Source organism: Poecilia reticulata, chromosome 11 (assembly GCF_904066995.2).
Source record: "Poecilia reticulata chromosome 11, P_reticulata-male-v2, whole genome shotgun sequence".
NCBI lineage: Eukaryota > Metazoa > Chordata > Actinopteri > Cyprinodontiformes > Poeciliidae > Poecilia > Poecilia reticulata.
The window spans coordinates 11,947,197-11,971,158 of record NC_088840.1 but is presented as its reverse complement, the minus strand read 5'-3'; the positions used below and the strand labels follow the sequence as shown (position 1 = coordinate 11,971,158).

At 37.8% G+C, this 23,962-nt stretch overlaps 1 protein-coding gene across 2 annotated transcripts in view; it reads left to right on the top strand.

The window, feature by feature from the left end:
• The first annotated feature begins 13,097 nt into the window (after nucleotides 1-13,097).
• The window catches only part of rapgef5a (Rap guanine nucleotide exchange factor (GEF) 5a), a 47,547-nt gene continuing 36,682 nt past the window's right edge, over nucleotides 13,098-23,962 (top strand). The window contains exon 1 of one of the 2 annotated variants that reach the window (XM_008421770.3): nucleotides 13,098-13,661. In XM_008421770.3, coding sequence (XP_008419992.2) covers nucleotides 13,518-13,661 — 144 coding nt within the window. In that variant the 5' untranslated portion in view covers nucleotides 13,098-13,517. The remainder of the gene's footprint in view (nucleotides 13,662-23,962) is intronic. The other variant, XM_008421771.3, reaches the window with a different exon arrangement.

Genomic DNA, 23,962 nt, shown 5'->3' with positions numbered 1-23,962 from the left:
AATGAGATGTTTTAATGTGGCTTGTTGTCAAAGTGAGTGTGAGGTGGAAACCCAGAAACTACTCTATGTATTTTTACTATAGCAGTTTTTTTTTAATTATTGTTGCTTGACCCATTAAGAAAAAACTACACAAAATAAATACATATAAGTTATTGTTATTAAGATTAATCATAATTATTAATCTAATCGTTGGAAAACCCTGGGTCAGACTTTAGAAAGCTTACAGAGCTAAATTCTAAAAATTTTTATGAATTTGTGTTTTTTCCAAACATACTAGGTCAGATCAGAATCATAGGCTGTATCAGGTGAGTTGTAAGCATATTTTGGTATTTTTATGACTATAAACAATTCTGAAATATTTCAAAATTATAAACTTAGTGCAATGTCTGTTTTTATTTTTTGGAACAAAATTGAGCTTTGGGATATGCTGTTGTACTACGACTGCATGTCGTCAGGTATAGAATTTCACCAATGTTACTATCAGTTTATTTCACGTACCATAAGATTTCCATTACATGTATTTATCTATTTTCATCCACAGTTTATTTTAATTGTAAAGAATCTTTTTAGAATCATTATTATTATTTTTATTATCAATTTTGCTTTGCCGTTTTACTGCACTTTAAGAAGAAACCTTTACTTTTTTCCCCTCCGTAACATAAACATTTACATGATGCAGAATTAAAGATTAAATAAATGTTTCCAGAATAAGGCCTGTGAGGTAAGTTATATTCCAGAGCTCACTAAAGTGCTGTTTCATCTCAAAATTAGTGAATGAATTTTATGTAGATTGCAGCAAGTTCCAAACGGTTCTGCATATTAGTAAGCCCACAGTAAAAAAAACTAAAAAAAACAGGAAACATTTAGACTAATCAAAATTAGCTTAATGAATTTAAACACATCTGAGGTTTTGACGTCAAGCAACTCGAATGACACAATCTAGATCTTATTCGTCACTTTCAGAAACTAAGATCTACATTTTAAACTCTGTGGCGTATAAGCACTTTTATAAGTTTCTATAGAGTTTATTTAAAAACACTTCCTTCCCACATTGGGATGTTAGAAAAAGTTCACTTTTAATTATTGTAGAATATGAACAAATTCCCAACACAATTTTATTTAAGTAGTCTAACAGGATTTCTGAGTATAGCTGGTAGTTTAAAAAAAAATGTTAATATTAATCCAGTATCCAGCAACTTTTAAAAAGTTGATTGTTTCATTTTTTTTAAAAAAAGCCAAAAACAATACGGTCGGTAATAAACACAAAAACATCAACATTTTTAATCAAACTTTATGTGATTGCGCAACACAAAGTACAGTGTAATTATGGAAATGTAAAGAAACTATAACTGTTTCTGTTTCTGTCTTTGCATTTTTTAACAAAAACAAAACAAAAAGAAAATCCAAAAACATGAGATGAACATATATTGAGTTCTCTGGGTCAACAGCTTTCCCTTGTACTTTCAGCTGCAGCTCTTCTTTGGTGAGTTTCTTCCAGTTTTGCACATTTAAACCCAGCATCACTGTGGCTTCTGAGGGAAACATCCCATGTTGCTTTCACCACAGTGTTTCCTGTGGGGATGCCGTGTTTTCTTTTACAAATCATGTCTTGCATGTAGGCCAAAATATTCATTTTTGGTTCCATCTCAACAGCCATTAAAAAAAAAAATCCTGCTGCTCTTCCATAAATTCCCCAGTTTTGCATTGCGCAACTAGTAGTTTTCTCGACTCTCCCAGCTGAGCTGTGGATCTTCGCAGCTCCCCCAAAGTTAATGTGGGCTTCTTGGCTCTGATTTCTGGGACCTTTATCTCTCATCGCTAAGCATGCATTATTTCCCTCCCAGATTACAGCTGGCGGCAGTTGTGTCATGTCATACACTTGTTGCACACAACACAAGAACAGGAATAAATCTGACTCACCATTTTCCCACACGTAAAAGTATCACACAGGTCCGACAAACTCGCCCTGAAGCAACTTAAATTTAGCTTTCAAATCCCGTCCCAACAGACTGTCCACATAAAAACTGATCTTTGAGTGGAAGGAAATAGTGTGGAAGAAAAAAAAAGAACACAAGCAACAGTCATGTAGTATATTAACTATTCAATTATTTGTCAGTTTATTAAGATACACTTGCAATGCCTCAGTTTTTATTCTGGATCTCTAAACTCTTTTACATATGCTTTTTTCTCTTTCCCCACTGATGAGACTATTCACAGAGAATTTACTCTCTGCATAGAGTCCAAAAAAGATAGAATTCTCAATATCCCATTGAGTTATATAGTAAAAGTGGCTTTGCATGTTGAACAGGGAAGTATTCTGGTATTTTTCGCTGTGATGTTTGAGACCTCAGAATAAGTTGGTGGTTATAGGGCAGTGGGGGCAATTACTGGGAAGTGCCCGATCTTCAACATTCTCGTCCTCAAACCACCAAGTTTGTAAGGGTTGACTGAATTTTGGCAAAAAAAAAAAAAATCCCATTTATAATGCAAGCAATGATGTTTCTGCTTATTTTATTCCTTTTTTCTGGAAATAAACTAAAGTGTGGTGAAACAGAAGCAGCTGTTTCCTTTTGAATCCTGAGTTTGGGTTTCAGCAATCAAACAGCGATATGGTCCAACATGTAGACGTTTGTTCTGAACTAAATGTACATTTGTTTAGTGTTTTAACTTTTAGGCCAGTGTTATGTAACTCTGTTTTGTCTTACTCATTTCTGAATTGCTCCTTACTTGTTTTCTAGGTTTTGGTTTAGGTACCTGGTGGTTTTTTGGAAATGTTTGGGTGCCGTTTCAGGGAAATATTAGAGGTCGTCTTTTAATTGTTTTCAATATGCAATTAGTGTATAGGAATATGGATGATAGTTTTCAACAGGCCTTGTAAAAATGTAAAAGTAGCTCCTTGTTCTGATAGAAAACAAGTGAAAGCATCTAAATATTCTGTGTAACTTAAAATAATTTACAGGGACTTCCAATTTCTTCATGCTTTGTTTGATGCTGTGGTGAGCACAAAAGCATTTTAGCTGAATATTGCTCTTTTTAGCTGTATATGAAAATTATTGAATGAGCCTAATTGGGTTGAATTTTGTTTTTTTGTATGAATTCTGGTTAAAATCCAAGAACCAACAAACACAGAACGACCTTGTTTGTTAAAATGCGAATGCGGGTTTGCATTCACATTTTAGCTTTAGGTTTTATATAATCAAAAGCTCATCAAAGGACAGGTATTGGAAATAACAGACAAAAAGTGTTGAAATCTATTGTATTTCTTAATACTTGTGATTTGTTCCTATAAAAGTAAAGTAAAAATAATAACAGATGGGCCAACTGGACTGAACCCTAGATGAGCTTAAGAAACTAAAAGCAGTCAAAGAGCTACAGAGACACATCACATAGACATAGCAGTGTTACAGCAAACAAAGACACAAACTTTTTAAATTGAGGCAAAACCGACAATCAAAGACGCACATTACCTCCATTTCTACATATGTGATACATAACACTAACCTGTTAATTTTTCATTCATGAACCGCAGTGGTGACTCTTTCGAAAGTGAAGTCCAAAGGTTTTACCGCCACTTCCAGACAGACTTAAGAGAGCAGCTTGTGCATGCAGGGAATTACTCTTCCCAGGCATTTAATGCATGGGTGTGTAACAATAATACCTGTGTGTCGCTGCCTCTTATCACAAAATAAATGATTGTGTGATTCCCATGACATACTTTCTCCATAAACCTTGCTTCCTCTTTGCCGTCCACAGGTGCTATATTCAAAATACTCAAGATATAAGAATGCTTCCCAGGGAAACAACCTGTGTCGGTTGCGTTGTTGCATCCTGGATCTGACCGGAGTCACAGAAGATGATAAAGGTCATCTTAATCGAGGGAACGTCATTCAGCGCATTAGAGCCAGTCCATCATCTGCAAGCGAATCAGTGAGGTTCCACTTGTCCTGCTGTCATTTTTTCTTCCTTCAGTCATCCGTCTGCTGTACACGGACACTTAAATTTGCTGATTAAAAAAAAGGAAAAAAAGAACATTCCCTGTGGCAACTGATGATAAAGTGGGGGGGATATGTTTTTTTTTTTTAATTACTGCCTCAATGTAATGCAATCAATATAAGAAAATACTCAGTAGTATTTAACTTTAAGAAGTACTTGTCAGTTGCAGATATAGCTATTTGTTCATATTGTAACAGTTTAGTGGGCAGTTTTATCGATATTTTCTCACAGAATTGGCCCTTTGAGAACATTCGTGATTTTAATGTGGCCCAAAACGAAAATGAGTTCAACACTCCTGATTTAAGGAATCTCTCCAAAATGCTGTTTTTTTTTTTCTTCCATCGTGCAAACATACTTTTTTTTTTACCAATTTGTAACACCTGTGCAGCTGTGCTAATGAACTGCAGTTTGTGGGGGGTAGGGGGGATACACTGCAGATAGAAATTTTTGAATATATATTTTTTCAACCCTTAATATATTTAGATTTTGTCCAGCTGTAACATGTGTGCTAAATGTGTTGAGGTTTTGGGTATGTTTAAGCCTCCAAAAAAAGCCCACTTTAAAATTTGAAATGATAATAAAGCTGTGCATTTCAGCATGCTCACACACACACACACACACACACACACACACACACACACACACACACACACACACACACACACACACACACACCACATTTACATCGGCAATCCCTGTCACTCACTTCCCTTTATGCATTTTTAGTTCAAGAAGCTGCATATTTGAGGAAGAACTTAGCTCGGCGTGTCATAAATATCACAAATTGTGACATCATGGTTCTGCGTTTTAAATACATTTCAACAGGATCGCTGACTTTGTGAGAATTTAGACAGTTATTTGGCACAAGTAGAAAAATTCTAACAAAAAATTTGCTAATTTTTTAAGGGAAATTACTTCCAGCAGAAATCACCACCACCACAGGGGGAAAAAAAAGTTACAGCTTTCTAACTTATGAACTTGTCCAGAAAAGCGCTGAGTCTTAAGGACAACCCTGGAAAACCAAATTTAGGGACTAAATTGGTAAAATCCTCTTTTACGAGTTTTGCATAAATGAAACTAAGGGAAGTTTAGCATCTTGTTAAATCACACATTGCACAACAGAGTAAAGAATGATCAGTTTATGTAGATGTCTACTTCTACAAGTGTGATTAAGCTATCTCTATTTTTTCATAAAAAACAAATATAGAAAAAAGAAAAAAACGGGGAAAAACAATACATAGCTACTTACATTTGCGTCACATACCGGGACTTCATTCATTTAACCAACTGTACCAAGAGCTCTTTTATGAACCAAATAACTAAGGTTTTGAGGTTTAGTTTAAAACAATGCTATCTGTGGCTTATTAAACTGGAAAAGAGACGTTGATCGTTAGGTTCTCAGTCTGCAGTTCTTGGAAGTTGCAGCTAGGTGGCAGTCATGCTTAAATTCTGACAAGAGGGACTCTGATTCCTGTCTGCGAGGCGATGTCCTCAGGCAAGAAAATGCAAATGTCTTCTTGCACACACTTCAATGATTTATAACTTTCACATTGATCAGAGCCAGCTTGTGGAACATGTCACTGCAGTGTAGCGATTTGCATTTGAATGGGTTTTGCAATTCGTTATTGAGAAACCCGGCTTTCATGAAACCATTTGCTCATCTTACCCATGCTTAAAAATATGTTCTAACATTTAGGCTGATTATATCATTGAGCTGAAGGTGTCACTTACATACAAAAAGTGATATTAATCTACTGAGTCCAATCTAACTCTCTATATTATATTACAAACGGGTAGACTCAGTTATTAAATCTGAAAGCAATTGGCTACACTATATTTTATCTAGGGGTATCAAAGTAAGGGGGTTAAATACAATTGCATCCCACGCTTGGTCAGATTTGTGTTTATAAAAATCTTTGAAAACCATTTGTGTCTGTAATATAAAGCGTAAAAATGTTTAAGAGAAATAACCACTTTTACTAGGCCTTTTATGTGCACACCTTGCACTTTAAAAAGCAGCATATTGCCAGCTGAGTTTTAAAATAGCATGAAGTAAGAATTGCTACTGTATTTAGAAGTACAAATTCCAAGCAGCTGTGTAGGGTAAAAAAAAAACCCGCTTTAGAGTGGAGGCTCTTTTTATTATCTGGGATAAAATGTGTGAGAGAGTTTGAAAAGGAGGATCCGAATCTGTCTGTGTGCAATACGTGGCCTCACATTTCACTCTAACATGATAGTTGCTCATCTCTTTCCTTTTTTCCTGATTCTGCCTCATCTTCTTTTTCTCCTGTCGGTCATTATAGTGCAGTTCCTCATCCCTGTCTCCCATCTCATCGTTCTCCTCCTCTCCCATCCTCTTCTTCATCCACCGCCACCGTCTTGTGCCTTTTTGTTCCTCGGGTCAGTGTGTTCTTCTCTTCCATCTTCCTCTTCCTTTCTTTTTTTTTTTTTTTAACCCCACTGCACGCGCCGTTCCATAAGTGCCGAGAGGAATCGTATCTCGGCTCAGTTCGCTGTGGGCTCTCTTCAATATTTAATCAAGTCTGCATTTGTTTGAAGAGAGCCCAGAACGTGAGTGAGAGTGAAAGATAAAGAGGGACGTCTGGCCAACGTGTGCTCGTCTGCTGCATTTCAATGCAGGGCAGGCAGAAAAACCGAGAGCAGAGCGTGCACTGTATATTTGTGCATGTGGTGACAGTTGATGAAAGGCTGTCCCCACACGGTAAATAGTTTATTGTCTCTCTTTTGCTTTCTTTTCCTACCTCCTCCTTTATCCCCGCCCCTCCCCTATAATCTCATTCTTCTCTCGCTGCCTCATCTTATAACCATCATGTGCCGTATAGCCCTGCACTTCATGCGAACAATGCTTTTTTCTTTCTTTCTTTCTTTCTCTTGTCGTGTGTATTTGAATTTGCTGCGTGTGCATGTGTGACTTGTGTGTGCTTGTGTCGTGGGCTGGTTTCAGGGTGCTCCCCGGGGACACCCCCAGCAGCATATTTCATCATCGTCCAGACACACACACACACACAAAAAAAAAGAAAGTTCCCTGCTCTTCTTTTGCATCTACAGCAATTTTCCTACTTTAAGACAGTGCTTTCTTCGCTTCCTTCTTTCACTTTTAGGTTGATTCTGGTCTTCAGAGGAGGAATTTGCAACTCTCTTTGGGTTTATACAAGAGCTCTTGAAGTTTTGTTCCATATTCCTTTGAAAACTGGCTTCTCATTAGCATGCGTCTCCTTTAACTTGGTGGGAGAAAAAAGGAAGGTTGTTTTACATGAGTAAAAGTAGCAAAAATCACTGTGTGAAACCTCTCACTTCCTCTTGTCAAATCGTAGCTGATTTGAAAAGGAACTTAATGAGACAGAGTGAGATGTTTTTTTTTTATACAGCTGGAGGATGAAGGTTTAGACTTAGTATCAGGGTCGTTAAATTAGGCTTGCTGAACCGCAAATGAGGAAAAACCCAGATCAGACGTTTTGAGGTAGTAAAAACATTTTTTTTGGCGTAGACATAGGTTTAGGACTCTCCCCATGTTACACAAACAATCTAAATAAGAGGGAATACCTCTTCTTCCCCCAAAAAAGGATTTTACACATGCAAACTCCTCCCCCGTAGTAATTTTGTCCACATGGAGATGTCCATAATACGCAGCTTCTGCTTTGATGTCATCTGAAAATCTCAGGGCACACTCTGAAACAAACTGAGTGACCAGATTACTGTGATTTTACACCCAGGCACATGGTGACCTTTTAAAAGCCTCTTGATAAGAGCATTTTTTTCTTAATTGCATCTTTTTGGAAAGTCATTTCTATGCAATTAATTTGGGAGCAACTAACGTGATCTTATTGATGGGTTTCATATCTTAAAAGTCTTAAAGACAAAGAAAACCTGTTTATTAAATTAAACAGGTTTATTGTGACAGATGGTTTAGGTTCTGAGAAAAAAAATTTGGATACACTTTTACATTAGAGCTTTGTTGTTTTAATATTTTTCCACATGTCATCTAAAAAAAAAAAGTGAAATGCAATTCTACTAAGAAGTTTGGGTTTCTAATGCTTTATTTGATCAAAAATGACTGAAAATTGCGTCTGACAAATATCGTCTGCAGAAAGGTTTTATGGTCAGATGAAGGAAAGGTCAGGGCATCTATATGTGCACAGTGACAGCAACTGAGTTTGGAGGAGTCAAACCCAGGAACATTGTACTCGCTCTGAAGCACGGTGGTAGTAGCATCATGGAGTTTTAAAGGAGGAGGCTCACGTCCTGATTCTGCAACTCGAACTTAAGTCGACAGAGATGGTTGAAATGTGGAAACCAGTGGCTGTATCAGTACCAGACATGCATCAAAATTATGTGAAATGGCTAAAACATGTCAGCGTAAAACTTCGTAATCTCCTTTCTAAAGCCCTGATTTCAACTATACTGAAAAGTCGAGGACTGGTCATATAAAATATCTATCTATCTGCTTCCAATTCTTAGCGTAATGTCCAAATCCAGCATGCCAACATGGCATTAATCTTGAGTGCTAGTAAACTCTTGATCTAAACAATGGTTATAATTAACGCAAACCACAGATATAACATGGGTTTGTGTAAAATGTTCACTTTGATTAGATTCATTTAACTTTGACACCAATTAGTTTTAACTGTAAGTAGTGACTTCTGCAATACAATCCATCCCATTTTTTAACCTTGGTTAGACACTTTTACTTTGAAATAACACTTGATTTACATCCCTACAGAGCTTATGACCACATTGCCAGAAAACGACATTTGATTAACAAATAAAGTCTAAGCAATGTATATAAATTGCCGTAGAGAATGTAAAAATAGTATCTCAAATATAGGCAAGACTTTTACTGTTTCACTTCTCAGTCTTGAATATGAAACTTTCATTTTACTTGTGTTGTGTTAAGATTGTGTTTCTTTCTGTTCATGCTTTATTCATTTGACAGACACTCCAGCACATACCGCCTCACTGTAATTCGCTGAAATAGTGCTGCCATAATCCGAGTATCTGAAAGAGAGCCAATCATCCCAAATTACAAACCCTATCAAAAGCCAGATCCGACACTTGAGTTATCCGACTGAACCAGCCGCACTCAGGCTGAACTCTGCTTGACTTCGTGTCGTCTGGGAATATCGGGCTCAGACCCTCGCATATCTACCGAGCTTAAACGAATTCTCTTTCATATCTTATCGGAGGGAATTCTTTAATTAAATTATTCAGTAATCAGCAAGTTCTTATTAGACCAAGCACTGTTGTATTTGACTATTTATCCATATTTTATTCTCTGTTTAAAAACACACAAAAAAGATGGCGCAGAAAAATAATGAACAGGAGCTTTCATTTACATCCACTACGATCCAGGAAAAGTGCAGCAACTCATACCACGATTCAGCTAAGAGTAAAAATACACTTTGTTCTAACCAATAAAGAGATCAAATAATATAAACTGACAAAATGATCAAATCACATTATATTCTGCTCTTGTATAAACGGTGCTCTGGATTAACCGGTCCGTCCAAGCACAGATTCATTGCTTCCACGAATGAGTCCACCTGCAAACGTAACGATCAGGTTTTCCTCAGGTGTGGATGCATAATCACAGTCATGTGTTAGCAGTCTGAACATCAATGGACCGAGCACATGACCTTGGAGTTTACCCAACCATAATAGAGATTCAAACATCTTCTCTGAAATGGACTCACCGTGGTCTGATTCAGGAAGTTTAATTTGACACGGAATAGATTTTAGGCTAAATAGAAATTTCTCTTTGAATCTCTGAAGAAAGACAGTATTAAACAATTTATTTGTGTAACGGCTGCCGCAATGTCAAGTTGCACAGATCTAGCAAATGCAGGAAGGCCGACTGTGATGCGAGATTTAAGAAGCTGCTCAAAACATTTTGTTGTTACGAGGGTCAGTTAACAGGCTGGTATTCAGGCAGAACTGAATGTTGTAACCAAAGCATGAAGCCCTTTGTGGAGTGGGATAAAAAAATGGACTAGAGAGTGCGTTCAAAGTGTCAAGGGATCACACTTCTCATCCTTCGGGGAAAAGTTTTTCCTTGAGTGTTGGAAAGAAGGCTACAGCTTATTTTTGAACCTCGGCTTGAGAATAAGCAGCTTGGCTTTCGATCGGGTTTGTTCCCAATAAAGCTGCTCCTTGTTATAGATATATTTTTTTTATAGGATTCATACACAGAGTCTAAAGGTAGATGATGAGTAGGGTGGCTGGAAGAAAAGCTCTCAGTTTACAAATTGATATACATTCTGTCCTTTGCCTATGTTCATGAGATATGGATCTTGACTCAAAGTACTGGATCCACGATTAAAATGACTAAACTAAACTTCCTTCATAGGTTTACGGGATTGTTGCTGAGAGATGAGGCGTGGAGCTCTATTCTCTAGAGGAAGTTTGGAGTGTAAATGCTACTGCTCTGCCAAGAAAACATTTAAATGAAGTAGTCTGGCTGTAATCAGTGTCTACTTGGAGGAGACACTGAGGCAGACCTTGAACTCACTGGAAGGGCTATGCGTCCATTTTTGTCTGAGATCAGGACTCCTAGAATGAATTGCCGATGGTCACTGGGGTGAACAATGATGGGGTTTCCCTTCACAAGACATCACAAGACCATAGATGGCTGTTCAATAAAACATTTGTAATTTGAACAATTTCACTGTAAGGATGGAAAGACAAGTAATGTAAGTATGCCACTCGCGATGTGCATCGCATACAAGAAGAGAAACTGTGCAGTTAATATTAATCACAGCTGATCAGTCATTGTCATCTGGTAGGCCATGTATAATAGCTTATCTCTGAGATTGATTACAGGAGTTGCAAAAAAACCCATATACATAAATAAGCAAATGTCTTAGATTCTTCTCACAGCAGCCGTGCAGAGAGGTTTAATACATTTTCCCTACGTTTTGCCCAGAAAAGCATCACTCATAGTTCATGTAGTTCACTACAGGCTTCATGGTAGCTTTTGCCTGATGCTGACCTGTGTATTCTAGACTTGAATCATCATTGTTACTTAGAAAAAACATGCCAAATTTACCTAGTAGATGATGAATTTATGTTGATGCCAAGCACCTAAAAATACAGCTATGGACAGTGATGAATATCGTTGAGTTGATATTTTCTTGACTGACCTTTAAGTGCTCTCTAGTGTAGAAAATGTGTAATAGCAATCAATCTTTTACAGTAGAAGAGAATTGAAAGGTTTTTCAAGTCTGTGTTACTTTGATATGTATTTAAACATTGAGACATTCCATATTTTAGCAGTTTACCAGCCACATTTACTTGTGGCTGGTAAACTGTACAAATCTGATATTTTAGTGTCAAGTCTCAGCTGCAAATTTAAGATTATTAACAATTGTGATTTAACAATTAAATCAGATGTTGTTTAACAAACCGTTACCAGTTTTCACCAATCTCTTTTCTTCACTGAAGATGATAAAAGTTCTGAAGATGTTTCCAAATGTGAACTCTGAACTTTCATCCAAGTGAGATCTTTGGCTACAAAAACAAGACGCATTGCAGATGCAGACATGAATTACCTGTTGTAAAAGGCAGAAAACATTCTGTAAACTTAAAAGCAGCAAGACACCAACACGAGTAAGGTGAATGTTCACAGGATCACCAAAAAGAAAACCCAAACCTATTGGCTGAATCCCATTCTCACCCCTTAACCTTTATTCTTAGACATTAACTGTGTATTTGTAAGTGGTTAGGGTTTTCCAGCTGTTTCTGTGGAGTATAAGGAGGGCAAACTGGCAGACTTAAAAACCAAACAGCATAATCATAACTATTTTCTCATTTAATATATCTTTATAATTAAATAACAATATTAAATTAAATATTGTGTATATATATATATATATATATATCCGGTTTCCTCCCACAGTCCAGAAACAGGACTGTTAGGTTAATTGGCCTTTCCAAATTGCCCCTATAGGTGTGAGTGTGTGTGTGCATGGTTGTGTGTCCTGTGTGTCTCTGTGTTGCCCCGCGACAGACTGGCGACCTGTCCAGGGTGACCCCGCCTCTCGCCCGGAACATTAGCTGGAGATGGGCACCAGCAACCCTCCCGACCCCACTGAGGGACAAGGGTGAAAGAAAATGGATGGATGGATATATATTATTGTTCACGTGACACTTGGGTTAAGCCTGAAGTTCCAAGAGATCCTTACCATCTTAGAGATGAGTTGGATAGTAGATGTCCACAATTCTGATAATCTTTATTGAAGAACATATCATCAAAAAGGTGGTGCAGACTTAATCTTGCAAAGCAGTGCAGTGAAATCTTTCCTGCTTAAAAAAATGGTTACATTTCCAAAGCCAAAACAATACAACTACTATATTACTTACTCTATGTTGCATTCCTGCACATTGTATATGGACCAGTAACATTTCTTATTATTTAGTTAGCTGATATTTGAATTTATTTGAAAGAGGACAGTGGAATATACTTAATAAAACACCAGTTCTTGAGTTAAAAAGAGCCAGAATTAGCCAAAATGCTAAATTTCATCTGCAGTCCCAATGGCCATGATGATATATTGAACCTTTCAAGAGGTTTCTTTCTATATTGGCCCATATTTAAGCTTACATTACAGACTCTACTATGTAATTGTGCTAAGCTTCCAAAGAAGGACTTTAAAAGACTAGCTTTTGTCTGATGCCGACTTTAAGGATTAAGAACATCTACAGTCATTTGGCAGCCACACTACGTAGACCGTTTCATCTACACCAAGCAACAAAACCCAGGATTAAGACCTCTCATATTTCATTTTGCACACCTGCCTGAGACTAAACATTCCCGACATTGTCAGAACAAAACTAAGCTTGAAGCCTGAAAAATGGGCTGTCTCACACATACACACATAACAGAGACTGTCCCTTTGTTTACTTTTAGAAATTTGACCCAGGTAATGTGGTGACGTAGCCTCACCAAGATCTGTCTTCAGTTTTTTTTCCCCCTCCCTTCCCCCAAACATTATCCTTTGTGTTGTTTTACAACTTTTGAGACAAACACACAGGAAAAACCAAGCATTGATTTGAAAATAAACTGGTACTAAGACCGAGTGATGGCCATCGGTGATAACAGTCCGTTTGTTGCTTTACCTTGGTTTGACCGTCAGTGAATGAAAGGTGGAAGTGATGCAATGTGTCGATGCACCTGTAACTCCCCTCCCCTCTCTGGACAGCGCACACATCAACCTGGTAGTAGGCTACGGAGTAGCCGGACGCGCGAGCCACTGGGTGGAGCAGGCAGCGTCGCGTGCTGCGGAACACATTCGGTAGGTTGTTAACCGCGCCGCGCGCGGTCTGGATGCAGATGCGGGTCGGCGAGCGTAAGCGCGAGGAACAGGGGGGAAATGGCGAACGAGCGCGGGCGGCGGTGTGCCTCCTGAGGATACACTAGGCAGAGACACCGGGAGTGGAGGCAGTCAGGCAGGCGGCAGGCAGCTCGAGGACACGCAGTCAGAGGAGGAGGAGGAGAAGGGGGGTGAACCATGGAGGACTCGGAGCCCGCAGAGGACGGCTTGCTCGCGGGCTTGCGGTGGAACAGGAGCGCACGGGACCAAGCACAGCTCAAACACAAAATCCGGGATCTGCCGGGGCTGCTCAAGCACGGGCTGCACCTGCGGAAAAAGAGCGTGAGTATTTCGAACAGACCGCTGAATGTCCGTCCTTCCGTGTTTGATGAACGTTACTGGCTGTGTTATCTTTTAACTGCCAGGTTGCATGACTCCACTTTGTGCTCTGAGGCCGTTTTGTAAGCTCGTCACGACTCAGGTGTTTTTCATTTTCCCACAGGCTTACATGTCGCAGAGGCAAGCTTTTTTTAATATATAAATGTGTGTGCACGCAACTGTGCTTGTTACCTACTACATCCATAATGACCAGAATAGCTTTTGGACACCATACCTTCACAGTCCCGTAGTCAAGGTAACACCACCCACCCCCACCATCATTCACAGTCACATTAAAAGTACCTGTGGTAATGACATTTTTCACTCAAATGCTCAGTGTTCTTTCTTTTTTCTGATCAAGCTGTATTTTTTTAAATATCTGTCAGTTTGCTTATGACATTATTGGAAAAGGGATGCTATTGAGGTAGTGAAAGTCAGAGCTGTGGCCTTTTATTTTTTTACTACAATTACGTAGGGTGTTATTGGTTACCAAATCTTACTTTGATACAAATAAATACAAATTTACAGTGGTAAAGACTGACAATGCAAATGGAGCTCATAATGACAGCACAGACTTGACTACAACCATGCTAACTTTTGCAGTCCCTGTATGAGAATAGGCTAATTTGAATTAGAAGCAGAACAAAAGTCTTGATGTAAATTTCAAATGAATTTTGATTCTGAAGAGAAAATCAAGAATTCCCTTTTTTTGTTTCAAGATTCAGTTTTGTGCCTACCACATCTTTAGGAATTAAAAGTAAGCTGCAAGATAAATGTGGGCATAGTGGCGCAAAATTGGCATGACTTGGTGTATTTTCAAAGACTGAACCGTGAGTAAAAGTAGCACACTTTATATTCAAACAATGATTTAAAATACTAAAAATACATATTTTTACTGCTGAAAAATAGCATAATATATTATTATTATTAAGATTAATAAAAATTTTGGTCCATAGACTGAAACAGAATAAACACCAATAATAAATGCAATTGTAGTTTTTGAAGTCCTTACTGCCAGAATTTATCTGAGAGCAACTGTAGGGGTGGGGCATCACTTTCTTAACTTATGCTGCAGCCAGAATAAAACTCGCATCCCACCAGCACTTTCTGTGGCATCTTTATAAAAAAGATGCCACACAAACCATGGGAACAATAGCTGCTTTGATACTTAATCTTTTAAAGGCTCTGTGTACCTTCAGACTTGTAACAGGTCCATTCCTAGTGCCAAACAGCCTTGAAGGCCTTTTTAGTCCTGTCTGACTCGCTTCTCAAATTCAGTATTTCTTGAACAATACCAGTTGTTTAATTGATCGGTCAATGGCTTTTTGGCTTTCTTTGTCAAAGATTGGCCAGTGAAGCTTTTTCTGAACCTTGCTGTGTCCAACAAAAAGCAGCCGACATGCCAAATGCCTGCTCTGAGTGTCTGCTCTCCTTATCCTTGTCGTCAGCGGCGGCCACTCAAACACTCGTCCCTGGTTCCCTTTGTGAAAATCGTCGGTGGCGTGCCAGGACTTCCTGTCCCGCTGGAGCCAGATGTGCTAAAAATATGCAGCTTTTCTTGTGATAAAGCCACATAGGACCACTGAGAAGAGCAGTTTGTGTCATGTTACATCTGGTAATTTTAAGTGATGTGCAAATGAACTGCAGAGTGAGGCCACTCCATGTCCTGTTAATGGTTAATGTGGTAGAAATCTTCTTGCCTAATTATTCACTGATATTGGACCTTGACACGGAGGTGAATAAAACATGCATGGAACCAAATTAAAATGTTACTGCACAAGGGGTTTCTTTAGGGTTTTAATTGTATAATCTATAATTAAAGATGAACTGATTGACTTTTTCTACCCACAGTTTTTTTCTTTGAGGTGGACCTGCAGATGGTGATTTTGGCTGATCTTGATATTTATATGTACTTTTCTAAGCACTATAACAAATGCGGTGGAAATGGACTGAAGGTTCCCCAATAGATGTAATAGTTTTTAATCCAACAAAAAATGAAAGAATTGCAAGCTTATCCAAATTATGATATTGAAACCCAAAATACATAAAAATGTTAACGTAAAATTAGTCAATATGACTAGTAGTACTCGACACAGCTATCAAGGGTTCGATTCCTAATCTTTGTATTTTTTTTTTTACCAATTCTCACTCAGCCTGTTTCCTGACTGATTGCTGTGAATAAAGACCAGTCGTGCCAGAAAATCTTTTAAAAGTATTTAAAATTGATTTAATCTTGCAAAAAGCCTGAGCACTTTTCTGATAACATTTTGTTTTCTTTTTTAAACTGCTGCATTTGGAGAAACGGAAACAGAAAGATCAAGTGGATGAATATTTCAGTTTAGTTTTTTTATTTTGTGAGAGTTATGCAATGAGACGGACAAAATTAGAGTAAATACGTAACTGTTCACTGCAGACTGGTTCTCACTAGATTCCACCAGTTTCTTTCATTCACTCACAATAGCTTGTGCACTCACTATAAGTATAACAAAATAAACAATGAAGAGACCGAGATAGTAGTAAAAAAAATCCTTGAGAATCTAATAAAGGTTTACTCTAAAATGAATTTAGATTTTTTTTTTTTTTACCTGTTTACCTTTCCCAAAACCACACATTTTGTTTCTGTTGCTTATTAATGCAAAATCTTTGACAGTTTCTCACATAACATAAAAAATCCAGAGTGAATAGAAACTGCTGTGTTGCACTAAAGCCATCAATTGCCTCAGAGTCTAGCCTCCAGCAGCCTCACCTTGGAGAATCCTGTCTCACATTGTTTTAACTTGCTCTGTTGCTCCATTTATTACTTCTTTTGACGTCTGCAGTGTGAAAGAAGCATAAAGAATTGATAACGCATAGTTTTTAACTTTTACCACATTTACCATGTTGCTCTGCCCTGGATCTGGTTACATTTCCATACACTTGTTGCAGTTTTTAGTTCTTGACTGCTTTTGTTTTTTCTTGACGGGTTTTGATTTAACAAAACGGAAGAATACTTTTACAGAAAACACTGCGTGTCGTTTATTTAACTGAAGCGGGAAAAAAAAGAAAAAACTTGGATAGATTGATATGCATGTGGTGTGAGATGGATCTCTCTGAAATGTATTGTAATGCAGTATCTTTCACTGGAATTAAGATCCAAATACTTTGTTAAATAATATTAGTAAAGGTCAATTTGAATAGTTTTTGTGCATGTGCGTGTACATGTTATGTTGAATATCCACAATATTTAAACTACGGTACATCTGTATTGTTGTCTATGCTTGTCGTTGTTTCTCTGAGGTATCTGTGAAATATTGAGACAAACACAATAAAACATCGAGCAAGTCTTTTGGGGTTTGGCGTTGGGATGTTTGTAGAGAATCCTGTGGGTCTTGTGGATTCCAGGGTTAATACCCTATGGATCAGAAATGCTCTATTAGATCCCATGTATGGGGAGTTTTGACAACTGAGTTAACCATTTCCAGGTTCTTTCCATGTTTCTGCTGCTGAAGGAGGGATCTGCTGTGAGCTCAGAGGTGTTTCAAGTATCAGAAGAAACAAAAATTTACTGTCAGTGTTCACTTTGCCCTTGTGAAGTCTTGGTGCCTTGATTGATTAGTGATTACATCTCAATTATTCACCCAAAAATAGTTGTTGGGCAAATTCACATTTTAAAAGAACTAGAAAGAATAAGATGATTGAGATCATGGTTCAAAGTTTTGGATCAACTTTAAGTTGTTCACACAAATGTGTATTCTTCTTTGTGTATCCCAGGATAGTACAAGTCAGTAGCTTTTTAAAAATTATATAAATTCACAAGCTGAATACTGTGAGTTTAGTTTATTTTCTTCGATATACACAAATTCTTGGGATCAGATCAAGAAATCCTTGTTATACATTATTTTTGACAGGTTCCAACCTGGATGCTGTAATTCGCTCACCAGTAAATGGCTCGTGTTCAACACCTAAATGCACTCATGAATGTGAATTACTTGAGCTTTCTTGTTGATTGAAACCTTAATGAAAACTCTGACATGCAAACGCATTGACTGATGGCCAATTTTAGATGTAAAGTTGATTGCCTTTGACTGTTAATGCTTTTCTGAAAGGCTCCCCTCCCTTTCTAAAACTCCCTCTGTGAGTGGTTGTTGATATTCCTCAGGAGCTGATCTAATTTCTACAATATGAATGCTGCGAACAGTAGCCTCGGATGTGATTTGGCCTCTGCCATAAATATTTCTCCTTTTTAACTGCATTATACATGCATAAAATACGAAAGATGAAGACGTGGGTTGGGGGGGAAAAGTCTCATTAAGAAGAAACGTATATAAAGCTCCAATCTTTATGCACACAGAGTATATTTCAAGCCAGAAGGGCAATTATGAAATGGAAAAGTTACATAACAATGACGATGTTTGTTGCATTCCTGATAAAACAAAGAAGAAAGAAGCAGTTAAACTCACATTATTACAAATTCCTTTGAAGGCAACTTTAGTGCCAAGTGGAATAGCTTAGGGTCATTTATTCTAATTTAAAACTTAGGCTGCATTTATGTTGGGGGGAGGAGTAAATAAGCAAATATATTCATGAGACAGGAGAAGGATTTAAAGGGCCATGCTTACTTTGACATAAACATAGGTTTATTGTTTAACCAGTAATACTGATTATGTGATTGCCTCGGGTCTGTTTAAAACACAACAGTTTTTAAGATCCAATTTCTTGCCATCAACTTTCCACAGAAAGCATTTAGGCATGAGCTGGCTTGAGATTCCTGAATCGTCTAAAATACACCATCTTAATTAAATGAAAATGTGGAAAATTACTTTATTACTTATATTTAAATTATTTAATTAAATTATTTCCAAAATAAAATATTATATTTCTTTTACAGTTTCAGTGCTGCAAATATTGCAAACGGATAGTAGCTGTCTTTTTAGTTGGGTTATCTGCTTTGCTAGAGGCAATAGTCAGATGTTTTATACTAGTCATGCTGCTTGTAGCTTGGCAACTGTATCTTTATAAAAAAAAACATTTCCTTCATAAGAGTGATAGCTAGTGCTCCATTCATTTCCTCATCATGACTGCCTGTGATTTTCCCAACAAAATTTGTTTGAAAAATGACACATTTCTTACAAGAGATCAGAAAATGGTAGCAGCTTCTTATTAGCCAGTGATGCAAAAACGATCTGGTTCTGTCTCTTTCGTATCAGGAAAATGTTAAACCACTGTAGGTGATGGAAGAAAAGTTTTACCAGTCACTCAAAGATTAATACGGTTTGCACAACATTTGTCTTGGTACAACAAAGCCAATCTGTCATGTTAAATTTGTTTTTAGAAATATCTTAGTTATCCTTAAATGCACCAAGAGAACCGTAATATTAAATAAATATAAATTGTATAGGAAACTTGTTCAACTCTTTTTGTTTTTTTTCATGTTTTCCAGAATTCCAGTCTTTACCAATGAAGTACATTTTCATCTAAATGTTTCTGTAAGCTAATGAATTCAATTCAACATTCAATAGTAAAATAACCAAACTGAGAGGAGTTAGTTGAATAATTTATTGTTTTTTTCTGAATTTCTTTGTATTTTTTTAATCACTTGTTTTCCTTTTTTACTTGCTGTATCCTTAATTGCCCCCCTGGAACTCAAATAAACCTTAACTGAACTGAACTAAAGCTCTTAAGAGTTTAAAAATTTAGCATGTTTGTCATAAAAGTAAACAAGCTGTCCAAGGTTTTTACTCCCCGACTGCTGCCATGTCTTACGTTTTGGTCCGCTTTTATTTCTTGATGCAAGTATTAGAGGTGGATATGCTCATTACTGTCCAGACTGAACAAGAATAGCATAAAAATCATTTAAACTTCTTGAGTATTTACTAATTACAGGATTTATCTTAAGACTTGTTTGGACAACCCAAAGCTCGTGCTTTGGAGAGTTTGAATGCATTTGCTGCGTTTGTCTCCTCTGATGACTCCATTTTGACTTCCCTGAGAGGCGAACGTGTCGAGGAGTCGACAGGAGCTTAGCTTGGATGTGTACTGGAGTGTGCGAGAGGGGGGCTCACCAAGCGTAGCGTGTTCCAGCTCTTCACTGTGCTCAGCAATCTAATCTGAGAGTAATCCATTTTTTGCAGATAATGACCTCGCTGCTCCTGCTCTGTCTCTCACTCTCTGTATATGCACTTTGAAGTCATTGCATTGATAAGTGTGTCAGCATGTGCACTTCTCTTTTCTCTTCTCTGCTCCTCTCTTTCTTCTCTTCTCCCTTCAAAGCTGCAATGACATTAGTCCTCACTCCTTGTCACATGGAAGTGTTTTTCTGCAGAGGAAGTGCTGCACAAACGTCAGGACTCACAGGAACATAGCGGCAGAACTCCATCTTGATGTGTGATACAGTACGAATGAAACACCTCTGGTGCTGGAGCGATTCCCGAGCGTGTCTGTGAGAAGAGATGACACTGGATAAACAAAGAACCCTTGAAAGATCTGTGTTATAACTAGAAAAAACAAAGAGATTACGAGACACGATGGAGAATCAAAAACAAAGGAGAGACATGGAGCGAGAGGGAGAGACAGAAATTTTTTATTTTGTCTAAATGCTGCATTTGCACTGCATGAACACTGACATGGTAACTTTACAGCAAGAAAGTGAGCTTCATAACTTCAGCATTATAGTTCCTTTGTTAATTGGCTTCAGTGCATTTCTGTCTCCACTATAACACTTTTATCTGATCACTGTCTTTGTGTCAGTATCTGTGTCAATTATGATCACGTCTTCCAAAACAGCCTTTATGTTTTTTTTTTGTTTTGTTTTCTTTGGAGGCATGGACTCCACAGAACCCTTAAAAGAAACAACATCTAAAAGTTGTGTGGAAAGTTCTGATCAAATCTGTTTTCCTAGCACATCCTATGGATGCACAATTGGATTGTCATCTGGGGAATTTAGAGACCAAGTCATCTCTGCAAACTCTTTGTTGTGCTCTTCAAACATTCCCACACCATCTTTGCTTTGTCGCAAAGAGCCTTATCCTTCTGAAAGAGGTTACAGCCAACAGGGAATACTGTCTCTGATAGAGGGCATAAATGATTTGAAGTGTTAAAGCAATGTCCATGTGGATAGCAGACCTAAGGTTCATTGGTCAAAACATTGCAGTGTCACTGACAGCTTGGCTTTTTTATGATTGTGCATCCTGCTGGGACGTGTTTCTCAAGGTGAACAGTGCAAACATTTGGCCCTCCATGTGATGCGAGTCTTCAGCTTCAGCTCATCCATGCATCGTTGAGCTTTGGCGCCCATGATCTTGTCAACGGTTCACAACTGTTCAGTTTTTGGGGAACACTCCGGCTGAGCATAATCTGAACATAATTTGTTTGGATTATGTTTTCTTCTGATTAGTGAAATTATTGTTAAATTGTGAAGACGACAGCAGAAACAAAAGATTGTGAATCAGAAGGATCTACTGCTAAACATTTGCCTGACAGAAGAACAACTGCAATTCATTGATGAATTATGGCTAATATTTTACTAAGGAAAAAAACTGCAGTTGTAAAATAGCATCAGTTTGACAGAAGATGCCTGAATTGGCTGTGTGTGTTTGGAAGTACACCTAATGCTTTGATTTTGCGACGTTCTGAATCAATAACATCCGTGTAGTCGGATACATCTAATCAGCTAGCTAAAGACTTCCTGGGGTGCTCTTTGCCTGCCAGGCTGAAAGTGATCAAATCCCTGCTTTTGCATGGTTAAGAGTGCGAGATATCTAGTGCAGATAACATTCATGCATTTTGCAAACAAGATAAGAAGTGTATTTTTGGAGAATTTTCAACATTTGTTATTTAGGGATTCCTAAAATCTGCGCTGATCTAATTTGTCCAATTTTTGGTGACAAAGTATTAAAGATCTTTGTTGTTTTTTTTTTTAGCTGCAATACGATGAAGAATAATGGAGATGTGTGCAGTTTTTACTTTTTAGCTTGTGTGTGTGAGCATGGGGCATTCCAAATAGTGTCATTGCTGTAATGAGGATCATCCAGACTGATCTCCATCCCTCTAATCATCTCTCCGTCTCAATTCCCTGCAACTCAAATCCTCTGCTGAACAACTCGCCCTCTCCATCTTTCTTTCTCTCGCTTCCTTCATAATTACAATGATCTTTCTGTCTCTCATCTCCTCATCTCTCCTCTTCTCCATCTGTCATACACATCCACTTATTTATTCATAAATTGTTGTGAGTTGTTTACTTTTTTTTTCTTCCCTCTGGCGCCTCAGCTAATTTAAAAAAAAAAATCTACATCCATCATTCAGGTTCATTTAACTGCTTTTCATTTGCAAATTTTATCTACCTGCATGTGTTTGTCATTTTTTTTTGTCTGTGGGTATAAAAAGTAGAAGGGCAGCAGCAATTACTAGCACGGACTCCTATAACAGCTATAACCCCACGAGTATTCATGTTTCACTGAGTCAGCTCACAAACATGTTAAACTCTGACTGCCAGAGCTGCTTATCTGTCTCTGTCCAGTAAACTCAACTGGAAACGTGATCATCATCCTAATGGACTTACAGCATATGTTTGTTTAGGTGCCATTACCCTGGAGTGCAACATGCACATACACATTTTGCCCCCTTGCTCCAGCCGTGTCCATTAGTATACTGCATTTTTCAATGTTTTAAGGAGGTGCTCTTTATTTTTACTTGTAGGCAGCATTCTGTCCAAGAGTGCAAATGTTGGGGGATGTGAGTTCAAGAAGATGGCTTGATTTTGATGATGTATCATATTGAAGTATTTTAAAAGTTAAAAGGTCCTTCAAATGGTGTATTAAAAGGTGCCCAGCTTATCTCCACTGACTGCTGGAGTTCGGACCCCTGCATCAAATTTAAAATGTTTTTAAATTCAGTGTTGCTCATTTTCACACTTTACCAAAGCCACCTTCAAATTCCATCCATCCATCCATCCATCCATCCATCCATCCATCCATCCATCCATCCATCCATCCATCCATCCATCCATCCATCCATCCATCCATCCATCCATCCATCCATCCATCCATCCATCCATCCATCCATCCATCCATCCATCTTCTTTACACCCTTGTCCCTTAGTGGGGTCGGGAGGGTTGCTGGTGCCTTTCCAGCTAAAATTCATTTTCACAAACATTTAAATGGGATCACTTCAATAATTTGCTACATAAGAATCCTGAGCTCAGTGTAGTGTGGTATAAACCAGCTGGCGTATTTATCGTGCATATCCGCTCTCAATTATCATTACATTATTTAGTATCTCATTTTAATTAGCCAAATTAACTATGCACCATTCGTTCACATATTTCTCATATTGTCCTACGTTGTTGGAAAGCAAACAGAGGCTGACATTTGAACTAAAGAGGTTCAAATTACAATCCGTTACAAGATTGACAATATACGTACACAGCCAAAATTGTGGCTTATGTAATTTAGAGAACGCCTCTGCACTTTTGCTTTAGCTGGCTGAAGGAAAGTAGATAAATGAATACATAGTGTGACAAATGTGTACACACATCAGCAAATGGCAAAGTTTGGGCAACTCTTCTGCATAAAGTTTACTTAAAGTATGCTGTACTTAGTCTCTCTGAATAATACCCTTCAATTCTGAAGAGAATGTCATTTAATGTCCCCACAATGAGCCACACTCAGTTCTTGTTTCTCCACTTATAATGTTCAACATACTCAAAAAATTACATTTCTAAAAAAGCTATGGGAAAAGTTATTACATGTGACAAAGCAGGTTTTAGACTTCACTGGGGTTGCAGAATTAGACTAAATATAGTTTTGTTTCCAAATATTAAAATGCTAATGTTGCATTTATGATGCTGAACTCAATAACCTTCGCTACACTAACCCACATCTTACAATTTTCTGTCTGATTGGTGAGATGATTAAATGGTATGACATCAGCCGTCACTTTAAGGTGTGTTGGCATAAAGATTAATATGCAACCAGTTTCTGTTTACAGTGGTGCTTCACACGTTTTATGGATATTTCTCAACGTGATAACAGTTGCTCTAGTTTTGTTGCTTTGACAACTTTGCTATTTGATAAAGTAAACCAGTACAACCTGAACCAGTGTGGAAGGCATTCAGTTGAACAAAAAGTTTTTTCTTTTTTCTTGGCCCTAATAGTTTTTTATCAGTTTTTCATCAGGAGTTAATTTTTGGTATTTTTGTGTACTGGTATTTTTGTGTAGGCTTGACATCATGAACAGAGGACATCTTCACACCTGTAAAGAAAATGTTAAATTCTTCTTTTAAGGGTGA